This window comes from Saccostrea cucullata, unplaced genomic scaffold (genome assembly GCF_032062105.1).
Source record: "Saccostrea cucullata isolate Sc308-1 unplaced genomic scaffold, CSIRO_AGI_Scuc_v1 ctg473, whole genome shotgun sequence".
NCBI lineage: Eukaryota > Metazoa > Mollusca > Bivalvia > Ostreida > Ostreidae > Saccostrea > Saccostrea cuccullata.
Genome location: NW_026938446.1, coordinates 612,934 through 633,350, shown reverse-complemented (window position 1 = coordinate 633,350; position 20,417 = coordinate 612,934). Strand labels below are relative to the sequence as shown.

Genomic DNA, 20,417 nt, shown 5'->3' with positions numbered 1-20,417 from the left:
TGAATTACTCAAGAATTAGCACAGCTTTTGGAAGTCTTTCAAAGAAAAGAAGAGTTTGTATAAAAATTAAACACAAGCTAGGTACTGTATGCTGTACTAATGCCAATCTTATTAAAATCGTATCTTTGTTACTCTAGGACATTCTGACAGTGTAAAGAATTTTAAGAGTTTATTTAACAATTATCATAATTAAAGAGCTGATTTTAATAAAATTGTACTGAATAATTAGATTCAATGAAACGTTTTTATTGCATGCTGATTGCATGTTTTGGAGGACAACTGAATAGAGGTAAAATTTGTACAAAGGTGCATTTAATATCAATCAGTACAAGTTCAGATATGACTGGAAAGGATATCCATCACCTCCCCAAAAATGTCAAGTCCATATGATTCTGAATCTTTCATCACATTTACTGCTTCATCCAATCTCTCCCTGTCTGTTTCAGATAATGGACACTCATCCCTTGGTTTCAAATAACATTTTTCATCATTTGATATGTTTAAGTGTTCACATCTCTCTGGAAGGCGGCCCATCTGGTCATCCTGAGTATTTTTAACGGCTGTTGAATTACTGTTTGCATTAAAAGCCAAAGACTCTAGCCAAATCATCTGTGGTGTTTTGTTATTTTCTGTTCTGAGCCTGTGGTTGTTGTGAACTATGGACCAGTCTTTAAGTGCAGCATCAATCCTTGGTATGAAGGTGTAATGAAGAGCAAATCTATGAACTGGGTTGTTCACATCCAAAACTTGCTTATCTTCCATGTAATGAAAGAGTCGATAATATATCACCAGAACTTTCATGTACACATCTCTCCACAGTCGTTCAATCCTCTGATTGTGAACAGACTTTCCTGTGATGAAACTTCCCCTATCTGTTCCATTTATGGCTGTCATAAAACGTCCAACATCTACAAATTCTCTTCCAGAATCTGCACGCACTCGACTAGGGATTCCATACCTATTGACCCCTTTTAGAAAGAAACAAGCTGCTCCCTTTGATGTATTGCATGAGGATGCTCTAAGATATGTTATCATTCTACTATATCCATCAATGCCACCATGTACCACAATGTTCCATCTAAAAGAGATATATATTCAATATTTCACCTGTTTTTAATAAAATCTAATATAATGGCTTGAATAATGGTAAATTAAGAATGATAAAACAATTTGACCAATGTTTGATAAAATATATTGATATGCATCAATTTATAAGCATCAATTTTCAAGGTTAATTTTTTTAAGAAATATATTTTTCTAAAGTTATTGCTGTAATATTATTAGGAATAAATGTAATTCTCAATCTTCAAACAGTTCCAAATCTATGATGTAATAAGAATTTTAATGAGTAGAATAGTACATTATAATTCTCATAAACATCAGTCAAGGGCATCATGGAAACAGTTATTTTTGAAATAATTTGTTTCAGTTAATATTAAATGTCAACATTTTGGGTTATCTTTCCCTGATTATGCTTTTCGTCAATAACTTACTCCTGTTATTGATACTTTACTACTCATTATTGTAAACCTACCGGCATCTAAACAGCTTTATTCATGCTGTGCTTGGGTTATTAAGTAGAGGAAAGATGCTAATGACAGTAAAAGTAATCTATCTTTCAGACTTAAAACATTGAAATCCAACAAATTATAACTTATTTCAATTATTTCATCCTTAACCCACCTCACTTTAAAACTCTAGCACAAAAATGTACAGCTTTGCACAAAAAATGCAAGACATAGAGATTGTACAGTAACATCCAAAGATTTTAGGAAAATTAGTCGCAATGTTGGCAAATTGGCGGAAGATGAAATGGAATTATTTTTCCTTGAAAATATCATATTATTTTTTTTAATATCATTGTATCTTCTCAGGAGATATTAAGTCTGTTGAGACTATTAAAAGAAGTACATATATTTACAACTTTCTCATCCTTACATCATCTTAAATCAGTAGCAAAATCAAAATATAAATGTTTTTTGACAAAACTGATATGCATTCTACTTTTTAAGCATTAACTCAAATTAGTTACTTTTTTGTTTAGTAATATATCAGTGAGAAAAACCTAAACAAGTTATTTTAAAAAATAACTTTATTCCATCATGCCCCTGACTGAACATATTGTTTGCATCTTCACGGTGTCAAGGTGTGCCATTTCTGTTATCGTAAAACCTAGCCATTGTGAAGATGCATCTTGTAAAAGATTGCAGCTGAACGATCAATGATGATGTGACCTCTAATTTTTAAACTATCAACTAGAACTATGTCCATAGGACATGAATGCCCCTCCAAGGCTATACAGGTAAAGCAACATGAAAATTTGTATGTAGGATCGCACTCAACAAAAATGCTAGCTAGGACTCAAAACCTCAACATCTCAAAAAAGTCACAATGGAGGATAGCACACAGCACCTATTTTAACTATATATAACATTAAATATACATATGTATGCAGGAATTTGTATTTCATATACATGTATGTTTATTTCTTATATGTTCAACATATACGCTTTTGCTTGTTTCCCGAATATTCTTTGCGACATCATTGTACTGTTGACAACGTCATTACCATAGCATTTTAACATAAAATGTTTAAAGTATAACGTCTGAAGAATGTGAAATTAAAGCACTAACATTTTACAGTATGTTTCTGCTGTTTCACCATATGAAGTTGAAAAAATATTATAAATGGTTTATTCAAAACTGACTTACGGTAAGCACAAATGGATGAAAGTGAGGTCAAGGTCAAATGAAAGGTCAAGGTAAAAATGATACACTTGAAATGCTTACCTCAATATCTATCAGCTTATGACGTTTGACACTAATTAAGGAAAAGTGAGGTCAAGGTCAAGAGAAAAGTCAAGATCAGAAAAGTTTATGCAATATTGCATATCCCTCATCAAATATGTATCAACATATGAAGTTTGATAAAAAAAAAATATCAAGAAAGAATTTCTTTAAAATTTTGATTAAAACTGACTTAAACACAATTTTATAAAAGTGAGGTCAATGTCAAAATTGTTGAAGCAGTTGAATTGCTTACATCTGTATGTATCAGCATATGAAGTGAAACAATGATTTAGGATAAGTGATGTCAAAGCTGAAGGTCAAAAATGTTGATGCAGTTGAATAGCTCTCATCAATATCTATCAGCATTTGAAGTTTTATGAAAATATCTTGTATAGTTTCTTTGAAACTTAGCTTCGAACAGAGCTAAAGGCAAAGTGTGACGGAAGACGGACATGACAAACACTATATTCCCTTGCCATATTCATGGCGAGGCCTTAAAAATGGAATTTCAGATTGCCTTACAAGTAATGGACTTGAAAGAAACAAATGCGGTAACAAAATACTGTATTTCATTACACCATTGAATCAATTTACCTGATCAGTGAATGGTGTGTATCAACATGCCATAGGAAATTGGCAGATGGCACACAATATTGCCTTCTCTGTATAGTGCGGGACCAACGAGTTGCAGTTCCAACTGGGTCAACATTGGACAAGAGTTCACGACACCTTTTTCTTGGAATCAAAACTCCCTGAACTTTCAAGGCAGCTAAAACTTCCTCTGAACCTAAATGAAATATTTTTTGATATTTAAAATATATATAATTATATATATGTAACTAGAGCAAAGCTTGTTGCAAAGCAATGAGTAGGTCTACCGTCCGCGTTTGACCAGAAGTAGCTTTCATTTTTAACAAAAATGAGAAATAACGCCCAAAACTGCTTTGAATCCTCTAAAGCTATGTTAATTAATGCTAAAATATGCCAATTTTGGCTACTTCCCGTTTGACCGGAAGTGATGACGACGCATGAAAAATTCATTTTTAAGCTCCCAGAGACATGTTACCCAAAAACTTGTCAAAAACGGCAAAATACGACTCCATTAGATGAAGCTTGACTTTTTCAACAACTTTGCTTCTTTGATGTATAACAAATTCTCAATACATTTTGAGATATCTGGAAAAACTTTTGGCACCTCTAGAACCCTTAATTTAGGAGTCAGCCCTTTCTTCGACATATCATTTGAAAGATCTAATTCTGCACGAATTATGTTCTATATATTTTAACAAAATATTTTTAGTTTAGAAGATAAAAAAAAAGCAAAATATAAATAATAATAGGCTCATTCAAGCGTTCCAATTTTTTACCCCTATATAGCGCCATTTTGAATAGATAAATCAAAAAACAAAAACCGATGTGCACAACTTCAATCCTTCTATTATCTAAAATCAGTAGAATTTCTGCTCCAGCTTTAGCTGTCTCTGAGCCTTTTTCTGAAAAGGAAAGCCTATTTTGTTTAAAGGAAAATAACTCAAAACCGGAAGTGACATTTTAAAATTTTAGTAAAAATTCTGATAGAGTTTATAAATGTTTATAATCTCTGAAAATTTGAGCAAAATCCGTTGAGAAATGAGTGAGATATAAGGCCTCAAAGTTGAAGTCTAGAAAGCAGAAGAAAAAAAAAGAAGAAGAATCTTGACCAACAGAATCAATAGAATATGTGTGTGTATTAGTTACATTTCTCTACTCAAAAGATATATGTCTTAAAAAATAAATGCACAGGTAAAAAATTCTACCTGCATTTGGATGATCTCTGTTATAAGTCCTGATCAATGTAGTTAGCTCATCATCATTCAAATTGCTGTATTTTGACCTCACAGTTTTATCTTCATCCTTTAAACGGTTGTAAATGGTGTTAGGGTGTATTTTTCCACCTAAAAGTCCATTCTTTGCTATTGCAGTAACTGAAAATCCAAGGTCAATCAACTCCTTCAACTTGTCCATGTCAACTTGCAGGCGATGTCTTCCCCTTCCTGTAGAACTTGGTTCTCTCTGTACTGCTTGTATAAAAAGGGGAAAACTTTTATTTGGGGTTGAATATGATGATTTGCTAAATAGGTTTTATCTAGATGATATCTACCACTTGCACATCAAAGGAATTAAACTGAAATTTTATTTACACTTTAGAAGTGTATTACCTTATATTGCCTATAATATAATACAGGGGATGACAAATCCCATTGCCCGACGCCAGGGGCTAGTGAATTTTAGGGGTGGGCAAGTGAAATTTTATCAACCACTTGCCCGTGGGCAAGTGACGTATCAAAAATAGATTTTATTTGTAGGCCATTAATTTAAAGCTGGGCATAGGGGCTTGCAAGATTAACTCAACATTTAATTGTCTTCCTCTTTTTTGAAATATCTAAAAATACAGAATTAGTTTATGGTAGGGCAAGCAAAAATTCAAGTAGGGCAAGTCAATTCTGACCATGTACTTGCCCTTGGACAAGTTCTTTAAAAATCTATTTGTCAGCCCCTGATAATAGCTGACCCTGAACATTTTTTCTGACAGTATCTTTCCGGGAGTAAACTATTCCAATCTGGATCACTTTCCTGTTTGAGAAAATGCATATCATACTCACAAAAATCAGAAATATTTTGAAAAGGATTTCCCTGGGGGAAGATGGCAGTGTGCTTGCCAGTAAAATGTTTTAATAAAATAACTAGAGGTACTGTGAGCAATGAGCTCACTAAATGATACCCCCCACCTCCCATATGAATATATTAATGGCAGTGTTCATGTTCTGCTCTGGAAAATCAAAAAAATATGTCAAATCAATTTTATTTCTTCAGGATATTGTTTAATTTCTTCCTCATAAGAACGTTTTATTCATTACACCTGATGCATTCATGATCTTTTTCTGAAGAATATTTGCTTAGACCAGAGACATGTCTCTGCTTAGACTGTTAGCTAGTATAACAGAGACCTAAACAATATCATTGGCGGCTACTATGGACAGTTATAACCTTTGACAACTGCATGAAAAATAATTTACAGATACTTTTGAATACGAACATGGGCCTAGTACATTAACTTTCAGTGCCCGTGAATATACGAATGCATAATTATCTCACCAGCATGTTATTTTGCAACAAAGTCGTCAGCATTTTTATTTGTCCTCTGAGCGGGTGAAATGTTTTGAATGAAACTCCTAAGTCTTATTGATAAATTTCACACTAAACCAAGCTATGGTGCTGCTATGCACTTGCAGATATATCTTTGACTTTTTATTAATTCATGGTCATCTTAAAACCGGAAGTACGAATTCGTAAATTTGAAATCTCGATCCCCACTTTAAATTAAAATTTGACATCGGAAAGAAAAAAATTAATTATTATTAATGATTATTCTTTTTTATTCTGAAAATTCTAAAACTTAATCGGCGGGTTTGTAAACCTAAAAAAAAAATATATGTCTCAAAATATCGGTCTCAATAAATATTTGAATCTTATTTGACGTACAAATTATATTTGAATTTTCTGCTCAGTAGTGAAAACATGCAAGTCCAATATAATATGAATTCGATTGTTAATAAATTAAGGGTATGTAAGACGAAGGGCGTACTAATATTTCTCAGTTTATTTAAGGGGGATAAATCTGCCAGCAGTCACGGGGGTACACATGATACATACAACTTACGTTTTCATACTAAATGTTAAAAAATAAAAACATATATATATATATATATTTACAGTAAGCATGGTAAACTTACTGTTATCATCAGAAAGACAAGGTTGGGTATCTTGTACATCTGGGTCGGTAACAGGATCTGGGAAATTTGTAGTTAAGTTTTCTAGACATTCGAATAAATCACTGACATCTACTTCTGCCGACTCCAGCCTCTCTATGTTACGTCGTAGGTCAGATAAAGATGATCGCACAGTGTTAGCATCAAATGATTCGCTGGTGGCTTGACTTCTAAGATTATCCAAGAGAGAATTAATTCTTCCTATGCAGTTTTGTACGGATGGCAAATTTGCTCGTGCTTCCCTTTGAAGAGCCATTTTCTACAATGGCGCACATTTTGTATTACTTCTCTTGATTGGTTCCTCGAGAATTCAAATTGAAAACTATTGTTAACTATATTTAACGTCTGTAAACTATAGTTAACGAATGTGAATTATAGTTTATGATGATAAACTATGATTGACAAATGTGAATTATAGATTATCTCTCAAAACTATGGTTTACGATCGTGAATTATAGTTTACGTCTGTTAAATATAGTTTATGAGTATAAATGATAGTTAACTATAGTATACCACCGAAAACTATAATTAACGAATGTAAAACATAGATTATCTGATAAATACAGTTTCACGATTTGTAAAACTATGATTAACAACTGTTAACTATGAGTTTACGATTGTAAACTATAGTTTACAAACGTGAATCTATGTTTATCAACAAAATCTATTGTTAACGCTTTATTACAGACAGATAAACTTAGATTATCATTCGTAAACTATAGTTAACAACCGTTAAATATAGTTTTACAGATGATAACAATAATTAACGAATCGTTAACTATACTTAACGAATCGTTAACTATAGTTTACAGTCGATAAACCTAGTTTATCAAATGTGAAACTAGGTTTATCTCATTTTTGTGAATTTGGCGTGCCATACCTTACCGTTCAGAAGTTATGGCCAAGGTTAATTTTTTTAAAAAGTAGGTCAAACTCCAAGGTCAAGGTCATAGGGTCAAAGTTCTTTTTTATCAAATGAAAGGTCTTGTCACAAGAGTTAAATATGTAAAGTATGAAAGCAATAGCCCTAACTATTTAAAAATTATGGTCAATGTTTGCTTTTTTAAAGTAGGCCAGTCTCAAAGGTCAAGATCAAAGGGTCAAAATTCTTGGTATCCAATAAAGGGTCTTCTCACAAGGATTACACATATGAAGTATGAAAGTCCTATTCCTTAGCGTTCAAAAGTTATGGCCAAGGTTAAAGTTTTTTCACAAGTAAGGAAATCTACAAGGTCAAGGTCAAAGGGTCAACGTTGTTGGTATCCAATGAAAGGACTTTCAACAAAGATTACATATGTGAAGTATAAATGTCCTGGTATATACTGTTCAAAAGATATGGCCAAAGTAAAAGTTTAAAATTTTCATGTTAAAGTGGGTCAAACTCCAAGGTCAAGGTCAAAAGGTCAAATTTGGTGGTACCCAAAGAAAGGCCTTGTCACAAGAAATACACTTGTGAAATATGAAAGTCATAGCTCCACTAAATCAAAAGTTATGGGCAAGGTTAAAGTTTTTGCGGACAAACAGACAAACAGAGAGACAGAGAGACAGACAGAGAGAAAGACAGACAAACGGACACGGCAAAAACTATATACCCCCGAAACTTCGTTTACGGGGGCATAAAAGCTCTAGAAAACCTGTGACCGTTGCCAGGTGCCGCTGGATGCAGGAGGAGTTGTGAACGGTCCTCGCAACTTTATTACCATATATGAATAAACTAACATTATATAACAATAATTTAATATTGACATGTAATAATAATAATAATTAAAAAAAAAATTCTAAAAGAGCCATAGCTGCCTTACCGACGACTCGACCTACTCAAGTATTTAAATGGAAATCACCTGTTTCTATTTTTAGATACAGGTACCTTTTCAATATTGAATATTCAAAATCAAACTACATGTATGTAATCATTTGTGGACCAGTGTTATATTTTCATAGTTGCAAGTTTGTTACATGACAATCATTTTACTTGTTCAATACTCGTATTCTTAACAAGATTAATAAAAAATTAAAAAAAAACAAAAAAAAAACCAAGCAAATTCAAAGAATTGTGGTCCCCCGCTTTCGGTGTCTTTGTTGGTGAGATGTTATTTTTTATGACATATTGTGTCTAATATGAACATTCTATCATATGTCATTTCATAGAAATTATCATTGAAGTTGATTTTTTTGAAGGATGAAAACCCTTATCCTGACCGTTAAAAAGTTATGGCCAAAGTTAACGTTTTTTAAAAGTAGGTCAACTCCAAGGTCAAGATCAAAGGGTCAAAGTTGTTGATGAAAGGTTTTCTCACAAGGATTACATATGTGAAGTATGAAAGCCCTAGCCCTTACTGTTCAAAAGTTGTGGTCAAGGTTAAAGTTTTTACATAATTACGTAAATCTTTAAGGTCAAGGTCAAAAGGTCAAAGTTGTTGATATCCAATGAAAGGACTTGCCACAAAGAATACATATGTGAAATATAAAAGTCCTAGTATCTACCGTTCAAAAGTTGTGACCAAAGTTAAAGTTTTTTTTAAAAGCAAGTTGGTCAAAACTCCAAGATTACATATGTCATGGTCAAAGGGTAAAAGTTGTTCGTATCCAATGAAAGGTCTTCTCAAAAAGATTACATATGTGAAGTAAGAAAGCCTTAGTCCTCACCGTTCAAAACTTATGGTCAAGGTTAACGTTTTTTCATAAGTACGTAAATCTCCAAGGTCAAGGTCAAAAGGTCAAGGTTGTTGGTATCCAATGAAAGATCTTGCCACAAACAATACATTTGTGAAATATGAAAGTCCTAGTACCTTCCATTTAAAAGTTATGGCCAAAGTAAAAGTTTGAAATTTCTGTGTAAAAGTGGGTCAAACTCCAAGATCAAGGTCAAAAGGTCAAATTTGGTGGTACCCAAAGAAAGGTCTTGTCACAAGGAATAAACGTGTGAAATATGAAAGTCATAGCTCCACTAAATCAAAAGTTATGGGCAAGGTTAAAGTTTTTGTGACGGACAGACTGACAGACTGACGGACAGACGGACAGACGGACAGACGAATGAGATTTAATGTCCCCTCGCTTTCGCGAAAGCGGGGGACAAATTTCCCATTACAATTCTAACAGTGGATAAATATGTTGCTATATTTTGAGGTGTCTTATAAAAGGATATTAGACATGAAATAGTTTCTTTCAAACTGAGTTTTATACACAATAAGTAGTAAAGCCAATTGAGAAGGTCAAAAAATCCATTAAAAAATGGATACAGATAAATTCTTACTAATTAATGTGTCAGGACAGATATCTGATAAAAGATATCTGGAATACTCACTAGTTTCTTTTAAATTGAGATCAACATAAATTTGAGAAAAGTTAATTAGGAAAGGTTAAAGAAATGTTGAATTTGAATAGCTTTCCGCAGTCTGTATCAGGACATATTTAGTTTGATGAAAAAACAAGCAAATTCAAAGAATTGGGATCAGATGTTTTTTTTTTTTTTTTTTGTAATAACATATTGTGTGTAATATGAACATATCATACGAGGGTCATTCAAAAAATACGTAGACAATGTTCCTCATCATCATAATGTTATTACAAGATTAGATATCAACACATTTTCGTAAATAAAAACATTTATTTTGTCGATATGTGAAGTTTCATTCCATTTGATTATATTGAATTCATGGTAGCCAATTTTTTAAGCAACATGTTTTGTTACTACGGAGCACGGTCAACTAACATTGTAACGTCAAAAACAACGTTCAGAAAGTTTCTCAAAATTACTCTGCTTTTTAATGTCATCCACAGTTTGTAGCGTTTTTTTCATTTATAAAAACATACCCATAACACTTGATACCTAGTTTGCTAACAATTGTGCAAATACATTGAACCAGATTGTCATTGTTTTCAAATATATCTGAGATCATACTCACTAGTTTCTTTTAAATTGAGATCACATACAACAATATTTTCGTTATTAAATGTAAGTGTACCAAATTTGAGAAAAGTTAATTAGGAAAGGTTAAAGAAATGTTGAATTTGAATAGCTTTCCGCAGTCTGTATCAGGACATATTTAGTTTGATGAAAAAAAAAAACAAACTTTGATTTGTTTCTTTGAAGCTTAGCTAAATACAAATTTTTAAAAAAAATGTTCGATCAAGGTCAAAAGATAAAGGTCAAAAATGTTGATGTCATTGAATAAATGTTAATATCTATGGAAGCGTACTAGTGCCACACAATATTTTTTTCAAAGTTGGTAATTCCAACTTTAAAGTTGGAAATTCCAATTCCAACTTTAATCTTGGCTTTTCCAACTTTGTACGACTTTATGTATTATATTGTCTGAGATACTTGGTAGCTTAACTCGTGTTACCGTTTTATATATGTAATTAAAATGGAAAGGTACAATTTTATTATGAAATGATGATTTTAGAAGGAATCATTTTATTGTGCATGTCCGTAGTAACAGGAGGGGGTGCATGGGAGCATGTCGACCCCCCTCCCCCAATAATACAATCATTTACCGACATATAGTATTGGTAGTTGGTTGTTGATAGTGCCCCAAACTGAAAATATAATGTTCCATATACAGAACTGATACATTTAGTACTGATATATTTGTAGCATGCAATGTAGCGTTTGATTGACCCCATATATATATAATACCTTATAGCGGTCTCATTTTTAAAGCTTAAATAAATGTCCGATCTCTTAAATATGTTAGACTGAAGTCCTGTCATGTACGGAGTCTCTTCATGTGAGGGTTATGCATTTTTTCCTACAACATCTGCGACATTAATTCCCGTACTATCAACCAAAGAAAGCATTTCATTATTTAATAATATTTGAGAAATAGATATCAACATCAAACTGGATCCCACAATAGCCATTAACTGACTTATTTTCTCTACACAAGCCCTTGTGGTTGGATTAAAAATTGATATATTTTGAATAGTTTCTTTGAATCTTTGAAACGGCGCAGAGAAAAGTAAGGTCACGTCAAAGGAAAGGTCAAGGTAAAAGGGTGATGATTAACTATCATCTATTATTAGCAAAACCCGGGAGTGCTTTAAAGTGATAGGACTAGTTTTACCCACCCCAGCAAGGATATGAAAACATCAAGTCGTACGCTATTTTGTCTGGTGTCTTCAATTTTCCTTTTAATCAACAAATATGTAGCTTCAAGGGAAAACGGGGGCTGGTAATTTATTATTTTTAAAAAGATATTTCTCGTATTATATCGCAATAAGTTAAATAGTAGTGGATTAATTGCTTGCACTGGTTTTGTATACGTATTGTAATTCGAATTTCCTCAGTTATTATTTTCTTTCAGGAGCACAGACTACTTTTTATTAGCTAATCCAGGGCCCTGCACAGTTGAAGTTAGAAAAGCTTCTTCATTATCACAAGAAGAATTTATACAAAGGTGGTATGATTTTGGATTTGTACGTTCTAACTTCTCAGATGAATCTAAAATCTGCATTCATCCAGGGACCTATATATACTATATAGTATATAGGTCCCTGATTCATCTAACCTTAATTTTTAGAATGTTTTTATCGTGCAGGTATTTTAACATTCTGAATATTGAAACATGTTACGTAATGTTTGATTTTTCCCCAGATATGCCTATACAAAGCCAGTAATTATTCAACATGCAACAGACAATTCAGTAAGTATACATAAATTTCAGCATACAGTGACAACCAGGTAATTCAGATCCTTGCTGGTTCATGTAAATATATGTGACAGTGTTAATTACCATATAAATGTTGTTTCATCAAATAATAATTAACAAAGAGAAACAACAGTGAGGGGAATTTTCTGTTTATAGTCATGACAGGTTTCTACTTTGTACAATGATGAAACACAAGCTTATCTGTAAACTAGATTACTCATGCAATTCTAAATTCTGGGGGTAAATAAAAGTAAACCTATAATTTTTATACTAAAAGAGGCAGCAAAGTTTAACTTAGCTGATTCTGTGGTATTGAATCACCATTTGCCATCTTAATTTGAAAAATATGATTTATAAATATTGTGTATTTTCATTGCAGAAATTTTATGGAATATGTGAGAAAGAGCTAATGTTGGAAAAGTATGGATCTAAAAAGATTAGATTAAGTTCTGCAAATACACACTCCTATGACAAAAGTAAGTTGTAAACATCATAGTTGTCAATTTCACTTTTTTGCATTGCTGTTGACTTATAGCTTGAGTAATATAACTGTGTCTTGGACAGGTCCTTGATTCTGTTGGAAATTTATCCATTGTTACTGTAGCCATGTTTTTTAAAAGATCAAATTGCAATGTAACTTTTAGCAAGACCAAAGTATTTTATGTCAGTTATCAATTTAAAGATTCAATTAAAGTGACAATATGATGCATCTCTTGAAAAACAGACTTGTTAAAATGTTCCTGTAGGATTTGGAATTTTGTTCATACTCATAAATGTATACACTTTCGGAAAATTACAAATTTCATAAGTAAATAATTCTGATTATTTCATTAAAATTAATAATTATTTATGGTACATAAATATATACATCGCAACGTGTTCGAGGTTCCACATTCCATGCTACACACGCATGCGTATAGTTTTCATAAACAAAACAGCATGGTAAGAGAGGGAAGCCCGGTAGGCCTGCTACATTGACAAAGTCGACCAAAACGAAAAACAAAACCAAAAATAGGGCTTGAAATTAAAAAGCAACTTTCCTGACAAAAATTTAGTTGGGAGATTAATATAATCATTGGATGAAGAAGAAACGGGATCTCGGCAACATTCACGTGCTCGCGAAGATTCTACCCTACAGGATTGTTGATACATGCTATCATTTCTCGTATCTCCATGGCTTTCAAAGAAAAAAAAAATCAGTGTAAACAACATAAAAATGCACCTATGACATATAAAAATTATTGCAATATGAAGTGCAAATTGTATTTGATCTGCAGAAAGATATTTTGTTTGACATTTTGTGTTAAAAGTAAATTAAATTGAAAACATTTTATTAAAAAAATTGTGATGATTTGGTGGATTTTCCATTAAAAACAAAATTTTCTTGGGGGAGGGGGACTCTCCTGCACCCAATACACAAAACGTCAACATTTGTACTTAATCATGTTAAATTCGTCTAAATGCAGACTAAAATGTTAACTATCATTAATTTACCGGAGAGTTAAGATATTTTGATTCTGAGAATTGCTTTTACCTAATATTCCATTATAATTGTAAACCTACATTGTATGCACGTGCCATTTTAGAACTCACGTGGTACAAGTAAACAGATCTAAGTTGTACGACCCTTGATTTTCCGGCAGATTCTAATTACGATAATATTGTATGAGGAGAGAATATTTATTTTCCTCAAAATGCTTACTTCAACTGTTTACCTTATTCCTTAATGATATATTGGGTAAATTTGAATGAAAAAGCACACGATTTGCAGCTGTATTGCTGCTTTAAGAAAGATGATTTACAAAATAAGTATGAGATATCTGCTTTTATTTCTTATTTATTACAATCTACAGCTGTGTTTAATTGCTTTCAGGGGATGTAACTCTTAAGTATTATGTAGAGAATGTTATGAAGCCCCAGACACTGGAAATGTTAGGAAACGGTAAGATAAATCAACTTGTAAAACTTTTCTGTTATGCCTAGAAATATCATTTTGAAGAGGACAACATTAAGATTTAAGGACCCTATCTACACAAGTGCAAATATTTTTTTGGACATTGAGAAAAATGTATTGTATAAAGGAGTTAATAATGAGCTTATTTATTTAATTTTCACTATATGGTGCGTGGCATTTGCCCCCAGGAAAAATGTTCAAAGACAAGACAGTATCAGTGAATAGAAAACACTTTTACTTACTTCAATAGAGAAAATACATGTAAATTACATGTTCAGTTAATTTATCTTGGTCTTTTGAAATGTTAAGAATACTTGAATTAATTACAAATTGAGTAATATATTGTAAATTTCTATTTTTTAGAATTTAGATCTAAGGGCAGATCACTCTAACTGCAGAAAAATACCTTTGAATCAGAACTCTTTAGTGTGCAGTGTAGAGAGGGTTCTTAATTAGGAAATCTGAAAAGGAAACAATTAATTAAAACTCTGTAGAGAAAAAAGAAACGTTTATTTCTTGATTGCATTCTAGAGACATTTTACTGGTTTGGGGATAACAATTACACAGAGTGGAAGGAGTTGTTCAGTCAGTACAACCCTCCCCCTTACCAGCTTCCCAGGATGACTGGTGCTTACAGCTTTGGGGTGGCAGGTAGGAGATCCATCTTAGAATTTATATAGAAAGTAATTACATGTACCTGTAAATCATGCATTTTAGAAATTGTATATATAAAGGCATTACTTACTACAGCAAAGCTGCAAAACTTTAGTGGAGCTTTAGGACAAGGAATTGTAAATCAAGAAATTTTGCAAGACATTAATCATTTTCTTATTTGATTGTAGAATCCATTTAGGAGATGAAAAAGATTACAAGACAATTTAAATGATATAAATGTTTTTTGATGTATTTTACATACATGTATTTAAACAGGAGCTGGTACTGGTGTACCCTTCCATTTTCATGGTCCTGGATTTGGAGAAGTTATTTTTGGCAGAAAAGTAAGAAAGGGGTTTCCAAATCGAATTTTTCACAGGTTGTTTTCATTTAAGATTTTTTTTTAGTCTTATTTACTGTACATGTGTAATTACTGTTTTATTTAAAGAGATGGTTCCTTTACCCCCCAGAGAAGACTCCCTCATTCCATCCAAACAGAACCACCTTACAGTGGTTGATAGAAGACTATCCAAAGCTTCACCCTGAAGACTATCCATTAGACTGTACAATCAATCAAGGAGAGGTCAGTAGATTTATCCTATAGGCTTTAACCATTAGACTGTATAATCAACCAATAACAGGTCAGTAGATTTATCTTGTAGGCTTCTATCCATTAGTTGATCAAGGATAATTGGTTAATAGATTATCCAATTATCCTGTAGGCTTCTATCCATTAGACTGTATAATCAACCAAGGAGAAGAGGTCAGTAGAATTATCCTGTAGGCTTCTATCCATTAGTTGATCAAGTCCATGGTTAACAGATTATCCGATTATCCTGTAGTCTTCTATCTATTAGACTATATAATCAACAAAGGAAAGGTCAGTAGAATTATCCTGTAGGCTACTGTCCATTAGTTATTAAGTTCATGGTTAATAGATTGTTATGTAGGCTTCTATCCATTAGACGGTACAATCAATCAAGGAGAGGTTAGTAAACTTAACCCATAGTCTTCAATCCATTAGTTAACAAGTTCCTTGACAATAAATTGCTTAACTACATGGAAATCACAGAATTTTTCCTGCTACCATATACACCACAGAGTGTAAACAAAGATAATAATGACAGAATTTTACCTCATTAAATATCTATGATTATAAAAGTTTAGCAGAAACACCATCCTTTGGAATCTTGCATAAATGACTGATAATGTGCCTCAAATTTTTGTGAGAAATCTTGTTAAAGAAGCAATACTTCAAATAATATAAAAATTAGGAAATACAAAATCTTTTGGCACTTTCTAAGTTTTTTCTTTTAATTCCATTTACAGATAATCTACTTCCCAGATAGATGGTGGCATGGTACCTTAAACCTTGACACAAGTGTTTTTATATCAACTTTTTTGGGTTAATAAATATTTATTTATATTTTATATATTAAGAAGTGTATTTTTGTTGTTTTTGAAAGATCATCACTTTTAAAAATTGTTTTAGAGCTTTTTATATACCATGAGAAATTAAATCTTTATTAAAATGCACACAATACCATCTTACATTGCAGTTTGAATTTCTGACAGAAAAGGAATTTGAACTTAGAAAATCTAAGATAATTTTTATTTATTCCAGTAAAAGATATCAGTCTTGTAAGAGGATTTTGAAAAACATTTCTAAAAGAGAGTTTTCTATGTCTGCCATATTTGTCATCTCAGGATGATCTTCTCCAGTCCCTATACATGTATAAGCCTCAGTTTTGTTCACTGTCCTTTGTATTTTGCTTCATGGACTTAACCTGAATGATGTGATATATTTGGTATTTGAAATAAATGGAAATGCATGTTCATGTTGGGTGGCTAGGGGGATTATTTACTCAGTTTGCATTTAGAAAAACACACCACTTTATAATATCGTTACTGAAAAATGAATTTTGTGGAGCAAGTGAGAGTTACAAGTTTACTGGTAACTTCAAAATTAAAAATAAACTAAAATCCAGTTTTGAATTGAGGATGAAATTTTCCCCAGTAATTTTTTTCTACTTTAAAATTGACTATTACGCACATACACAATCTACTAGTACTCAATCTAGGTGTCATTATTAAAAAAAACCCAGAAAATCAGCAGAAGAGGATGAAAGAAACGGAAGAAAAAAGATGGAAAAATAATTTCTAAATAAATCAGGAAGCTCATGAGCATTAAATCTCACTTGAGTAACTTGAGCACTGTTGTTTTATTTTCAGACTGAATATTTTCAGTCTGTTGTTTTATTATCAGACTGAATATTTTCCAATGGAAAATTGTGATCCCATATTATGACTTAAACTTTAAAGGTACTCACTGTCGGCTCATGCATTCAAGTACATATATATCAAGAATGAACCAATAAAGGATGATGGATCAAAGTTAGAAACATTTCTACTTATCACATTTTTGTAAGGATATTTGTGAGCCACCATCCAAAGCTTTTACTTTGCATCATTGCCAGCTTTTATCTGCATAGATTCTTTAAACAAAACAATATTCCCTTTTAAGAAATAGTAACTAAGTGGCTGCATCATTTGTAATGCATGTATATTCACTTTTGGACAAGTTTGGACTTTCTTCTGTAGCAATTAATTCTGACCATAGAGCCTCGAATTCATGGTCTTTATCACTACAATTGTCATCTGCAGCACATTCAGCCATATCATCATCATTATCATCAGAATATTCATCATCACTGAAATTCTCCTTTGTGTTGACTCTATTGTCGATAACTAGAGTAGTGTTTTCTGTGATATGAGGCTCAGATAAGGGTTTTGCTGATGCCTCTTCAAAAGCATATCCTCTAGAAAGTTGGTGATCTCTAGGTTTTACAGGAATATCTTGTTTCTCGTCCTACCATTTTAGGGATTTTTCACTCTCCCAATCGGCCACAAAAATGAAATCCCCAACACAGCCAGAGGTGCTGCTTCTCTTAAACGATTCTTTTTTCTTTGTATTTTTAATTTTCCGGATCGGTCCCCGTGCCCTTGGTATCAGCTGTAGAGAACTTAACAGCCGTGTGATGGGAAAAACCGACTTCTAAGACATGAGGTTTTTGAAATTCTTTTGTGTTGCATCTATGCCTTTCCCACTGAGTTCTCCATCGAACCTGATCTTTCCGGGAACGTTTTCAAATAAGATTAGTTGCATACTAGTAGTGCTATTTGAGCATGAATCCACACTGCTATCAATGTCATCACCAGGCGGATATCTGGAAATCATTGCTTCAGAGGAATTGGATAAATAACTATCACTGTCCTCGGATTTTACCACATATTTCGATGAAGTGTTATATTTATCGGACAATTCAACATTTCTTGCTGGCACCTCTGTGTCTTCCGATTTGTCAACAGATTTGTACCCTGATTTTATAACCAAATCCTTTTTACTATGCTTCATTGAATCAAAAGGAATCATGTACTTGAGATTTAACCACTTCCTTAAATGAAAGATCCTTAGCAATGTTTGTATCAATGGAAGCCTTGTTTTCTTGACTTATATAGGCATCCATATACTTGTATGATACTTTGGAATTTCCTGAATTTTCTTCCATTGCAGCCAACCCTAGAGCTTTAATTTCTGGTTCTGAATCATCTGAACTATTTTTGTCATTTACAGCATATTCCTCTATATTATCATCATCAGAATATTCATCATCACTGAAATTATCTCCCGCATCGACTTTATTTTCGATAACCCGAGTAGTGTCACCTATGATATAAGACTTAGACATAAGTGTTACTGATGCCGCATCAAAAGAATATTTACGAGAATGTTGTTCATCTTTAAGTTCTACAGAAATATCTTGTTTTTTTTCCTTCCATTCAAGTGATTTTCCACTCTCAAAAGCGACCACAATAATTAAATTTCTAAAACATCCAAAGGCGTTGCCCTTACATGATGCTGCTTTCTTTTGAGCATTTTCAATTGTTTGGATCTCTTTTATGCTTTTGATATTATCTGAAAGTGACTTAATATTTGCTGAGAAAAACCGACTTCTGGGAGTTTAGTTTCAAACTTCTCTTGTATTGCATCTTTGTCGTTCCTTCTGATATCTCCATCGAACTTGTTCTTTGAGGAAACATCCTCAAATGAATTGAATTGCATACAGCAAGTACCCACATCGCTATCACTGTCATCTTCTGACAAATATTCGCAAATTGTAGCCTCTGAGGAATCGGATAAATATCCATCGCTCTCCTCGAATCCTAACACAGGTTCCAATGTAGGGTCAGATCTATCGGGCAAAGCAACATCGTTTACTTGGTCCATTGCGTCTTCCGAGTTGGTAACGGATTCGTTCTCCAGTGCATTTGGCAAATCGTTTGCTTTATTGAGCTTAGTAGAATCAGAGAAATCCTTTATTTTCGTTTTAACTAATCCCTTAACCGAATAATCCTCAGCAATGTTTGCGCCATCGGTAGCCTTGGTTTCTTCTTTCATAAATACATCCACGTCTGGTACATTGGAATTTTCTTCTATGGATTCCAACCATTGAGTTTCAACTTCCAGATCGGTGACGCTGCTGTAGCCATCAGAAGCATAACTATTTGTATCATCAGACGACTCTGACAAATCATCATTGGTGAAATTTCTTTCATCGATGTCTTTATTACATTCCACAACTTGGACTCTATCTGACAATCAAACCCTGACAGGTATTGAGCTTTTATCATCGGGTGGCGATTCACACATGTTTTCCGACACTTCTTGTTTAAGAGTACTGCTTTTGGAATTTTCTGGATAGTGGAATAAACTTGCTGAATTAAAATTTTGATCATAGCAATTCTGCACATTGTTTTCATGTTCATCATTTCCTACCAAAGCAGCTTTTGATATATTTGAAATGGCTATTTCGGGAGAAGTGTTTTGGCAAGTAGACGTTGTATTATCGACAGATTGTTGCAAAATCCCTACTTCTGAGTCTGTATCATTAACTCGGTCATCTTCAGCATGTTCAAACATATCATCTTTATCATCATCAGAATATTCAGCATCCGCGGAATTCCTTTCCCTTTCTTTTCAATAGCCCAAGTAGTATCATCTGAGATATGATGATTAGATATATATTGTTTATCTTTCTTCCTTTCCGTGAATTTTGTATTCTCAAAAGCGAGCACAAAAGCTGAATCTCCGAAACATCCAAATGTGCTGCTCTTACAGGATGCTTTCTTTGCATTTACAGATTTATGGAATGGTCCCATGCCCTTGGCATCAGCTGAAAATGATTTAATAGCTGTTTGCTGGGAAAAATCGACTTCTGAGAATTCAGATTCAAAATGCTTTTGTATTGCATCACTGGCTTTTCTACTGAGTTCTCCTTGGAACTTGTTTTTTTCGGGGTCATCCTGTATGCTTTCTTTAAAGCAAATATCCACATCGCTATCACTGTCATCCTCTGACAAATAACCACAGACCGTAGTATCAGAGGAATCTGATAAATAACCATCACTGTCCTCGGATTGTAAGATAGAGTCCGAGGTAGAGTCAGATCCATTGAACAATTCAACATAGCTGGCTGGGTCCTCTGCATCTTCTGATTT

General features: G+C 33.0%; 3 protein-coding genes across 4 annotated transcripts in view; 2 read left to right on the top strand and 1 right to left on the bottom strand.

The window, feature by feature from the left end:
- LOC134250308 (heterogeneous nuclear ribonucleoprotein A2 homolog 2-like) overlaps positions 1-20,417 on the top strand; it is a 120,091-nt gene that overhangs the window by 70,077 nt on the left and 29,597 nt on the right. The window lies entirely within an intron of this gene.
- On the bottom strand, positions 231-7,050 carry LOC134250306 (uncharacterized). 2 transcript variants are annotated; one of them, XM_062732669.1, is made up of 4 exons: positions 6,564-7,050; positions 4,587-4,850; positions 3,385-3,577; positions 231-1,078 (listed from the first exon to the last, which is right to left on the bottom strand). In XM_062732669.1, exons 1-4 carry the CDS (start codon positions 6,853-6,855, stop codon positions 334-336), a joined length of 1,494 nt encoding a protein of 497 aa, XP_062588653.1. In that variant the 5' UTR covers positions 6,856-7,050; the 3' UTR covers positions 231-333. The 2 variants fall into 2 exon arrangements, with proteins under 2 accessions (XP_062588653.1, XP_062588654.1); XM_062732670.1 differs by having other exon boundaries at positions 4,587-4,847; positions 6,564-7,048.
- Positions 11,662-16,289, top strand: LOC134250309 (jmjC domain-containing protein 8-like). The gene is made up of 9 exons (XM_062732677.1): positions 11,662-11,773; positions 11,906-11,998; positions 12,196-12,244; positions 12,630-12,726; positions 14,124-14,192; positions 14,736-14,855; positions 15,135-15,202; positions 15,307-15,441; positions 16,188-16,289. Exons 1-9 carry the CDS (start codon positions 11,682-11,684, stop codon positions 16,266-16,268), a joined length of 804 nt encoding a protein of 267 aa, XP_062588661.1. The 5' UTR covers positions 11,662-11,681; the 3' UTR covers positions 16,269-16,289.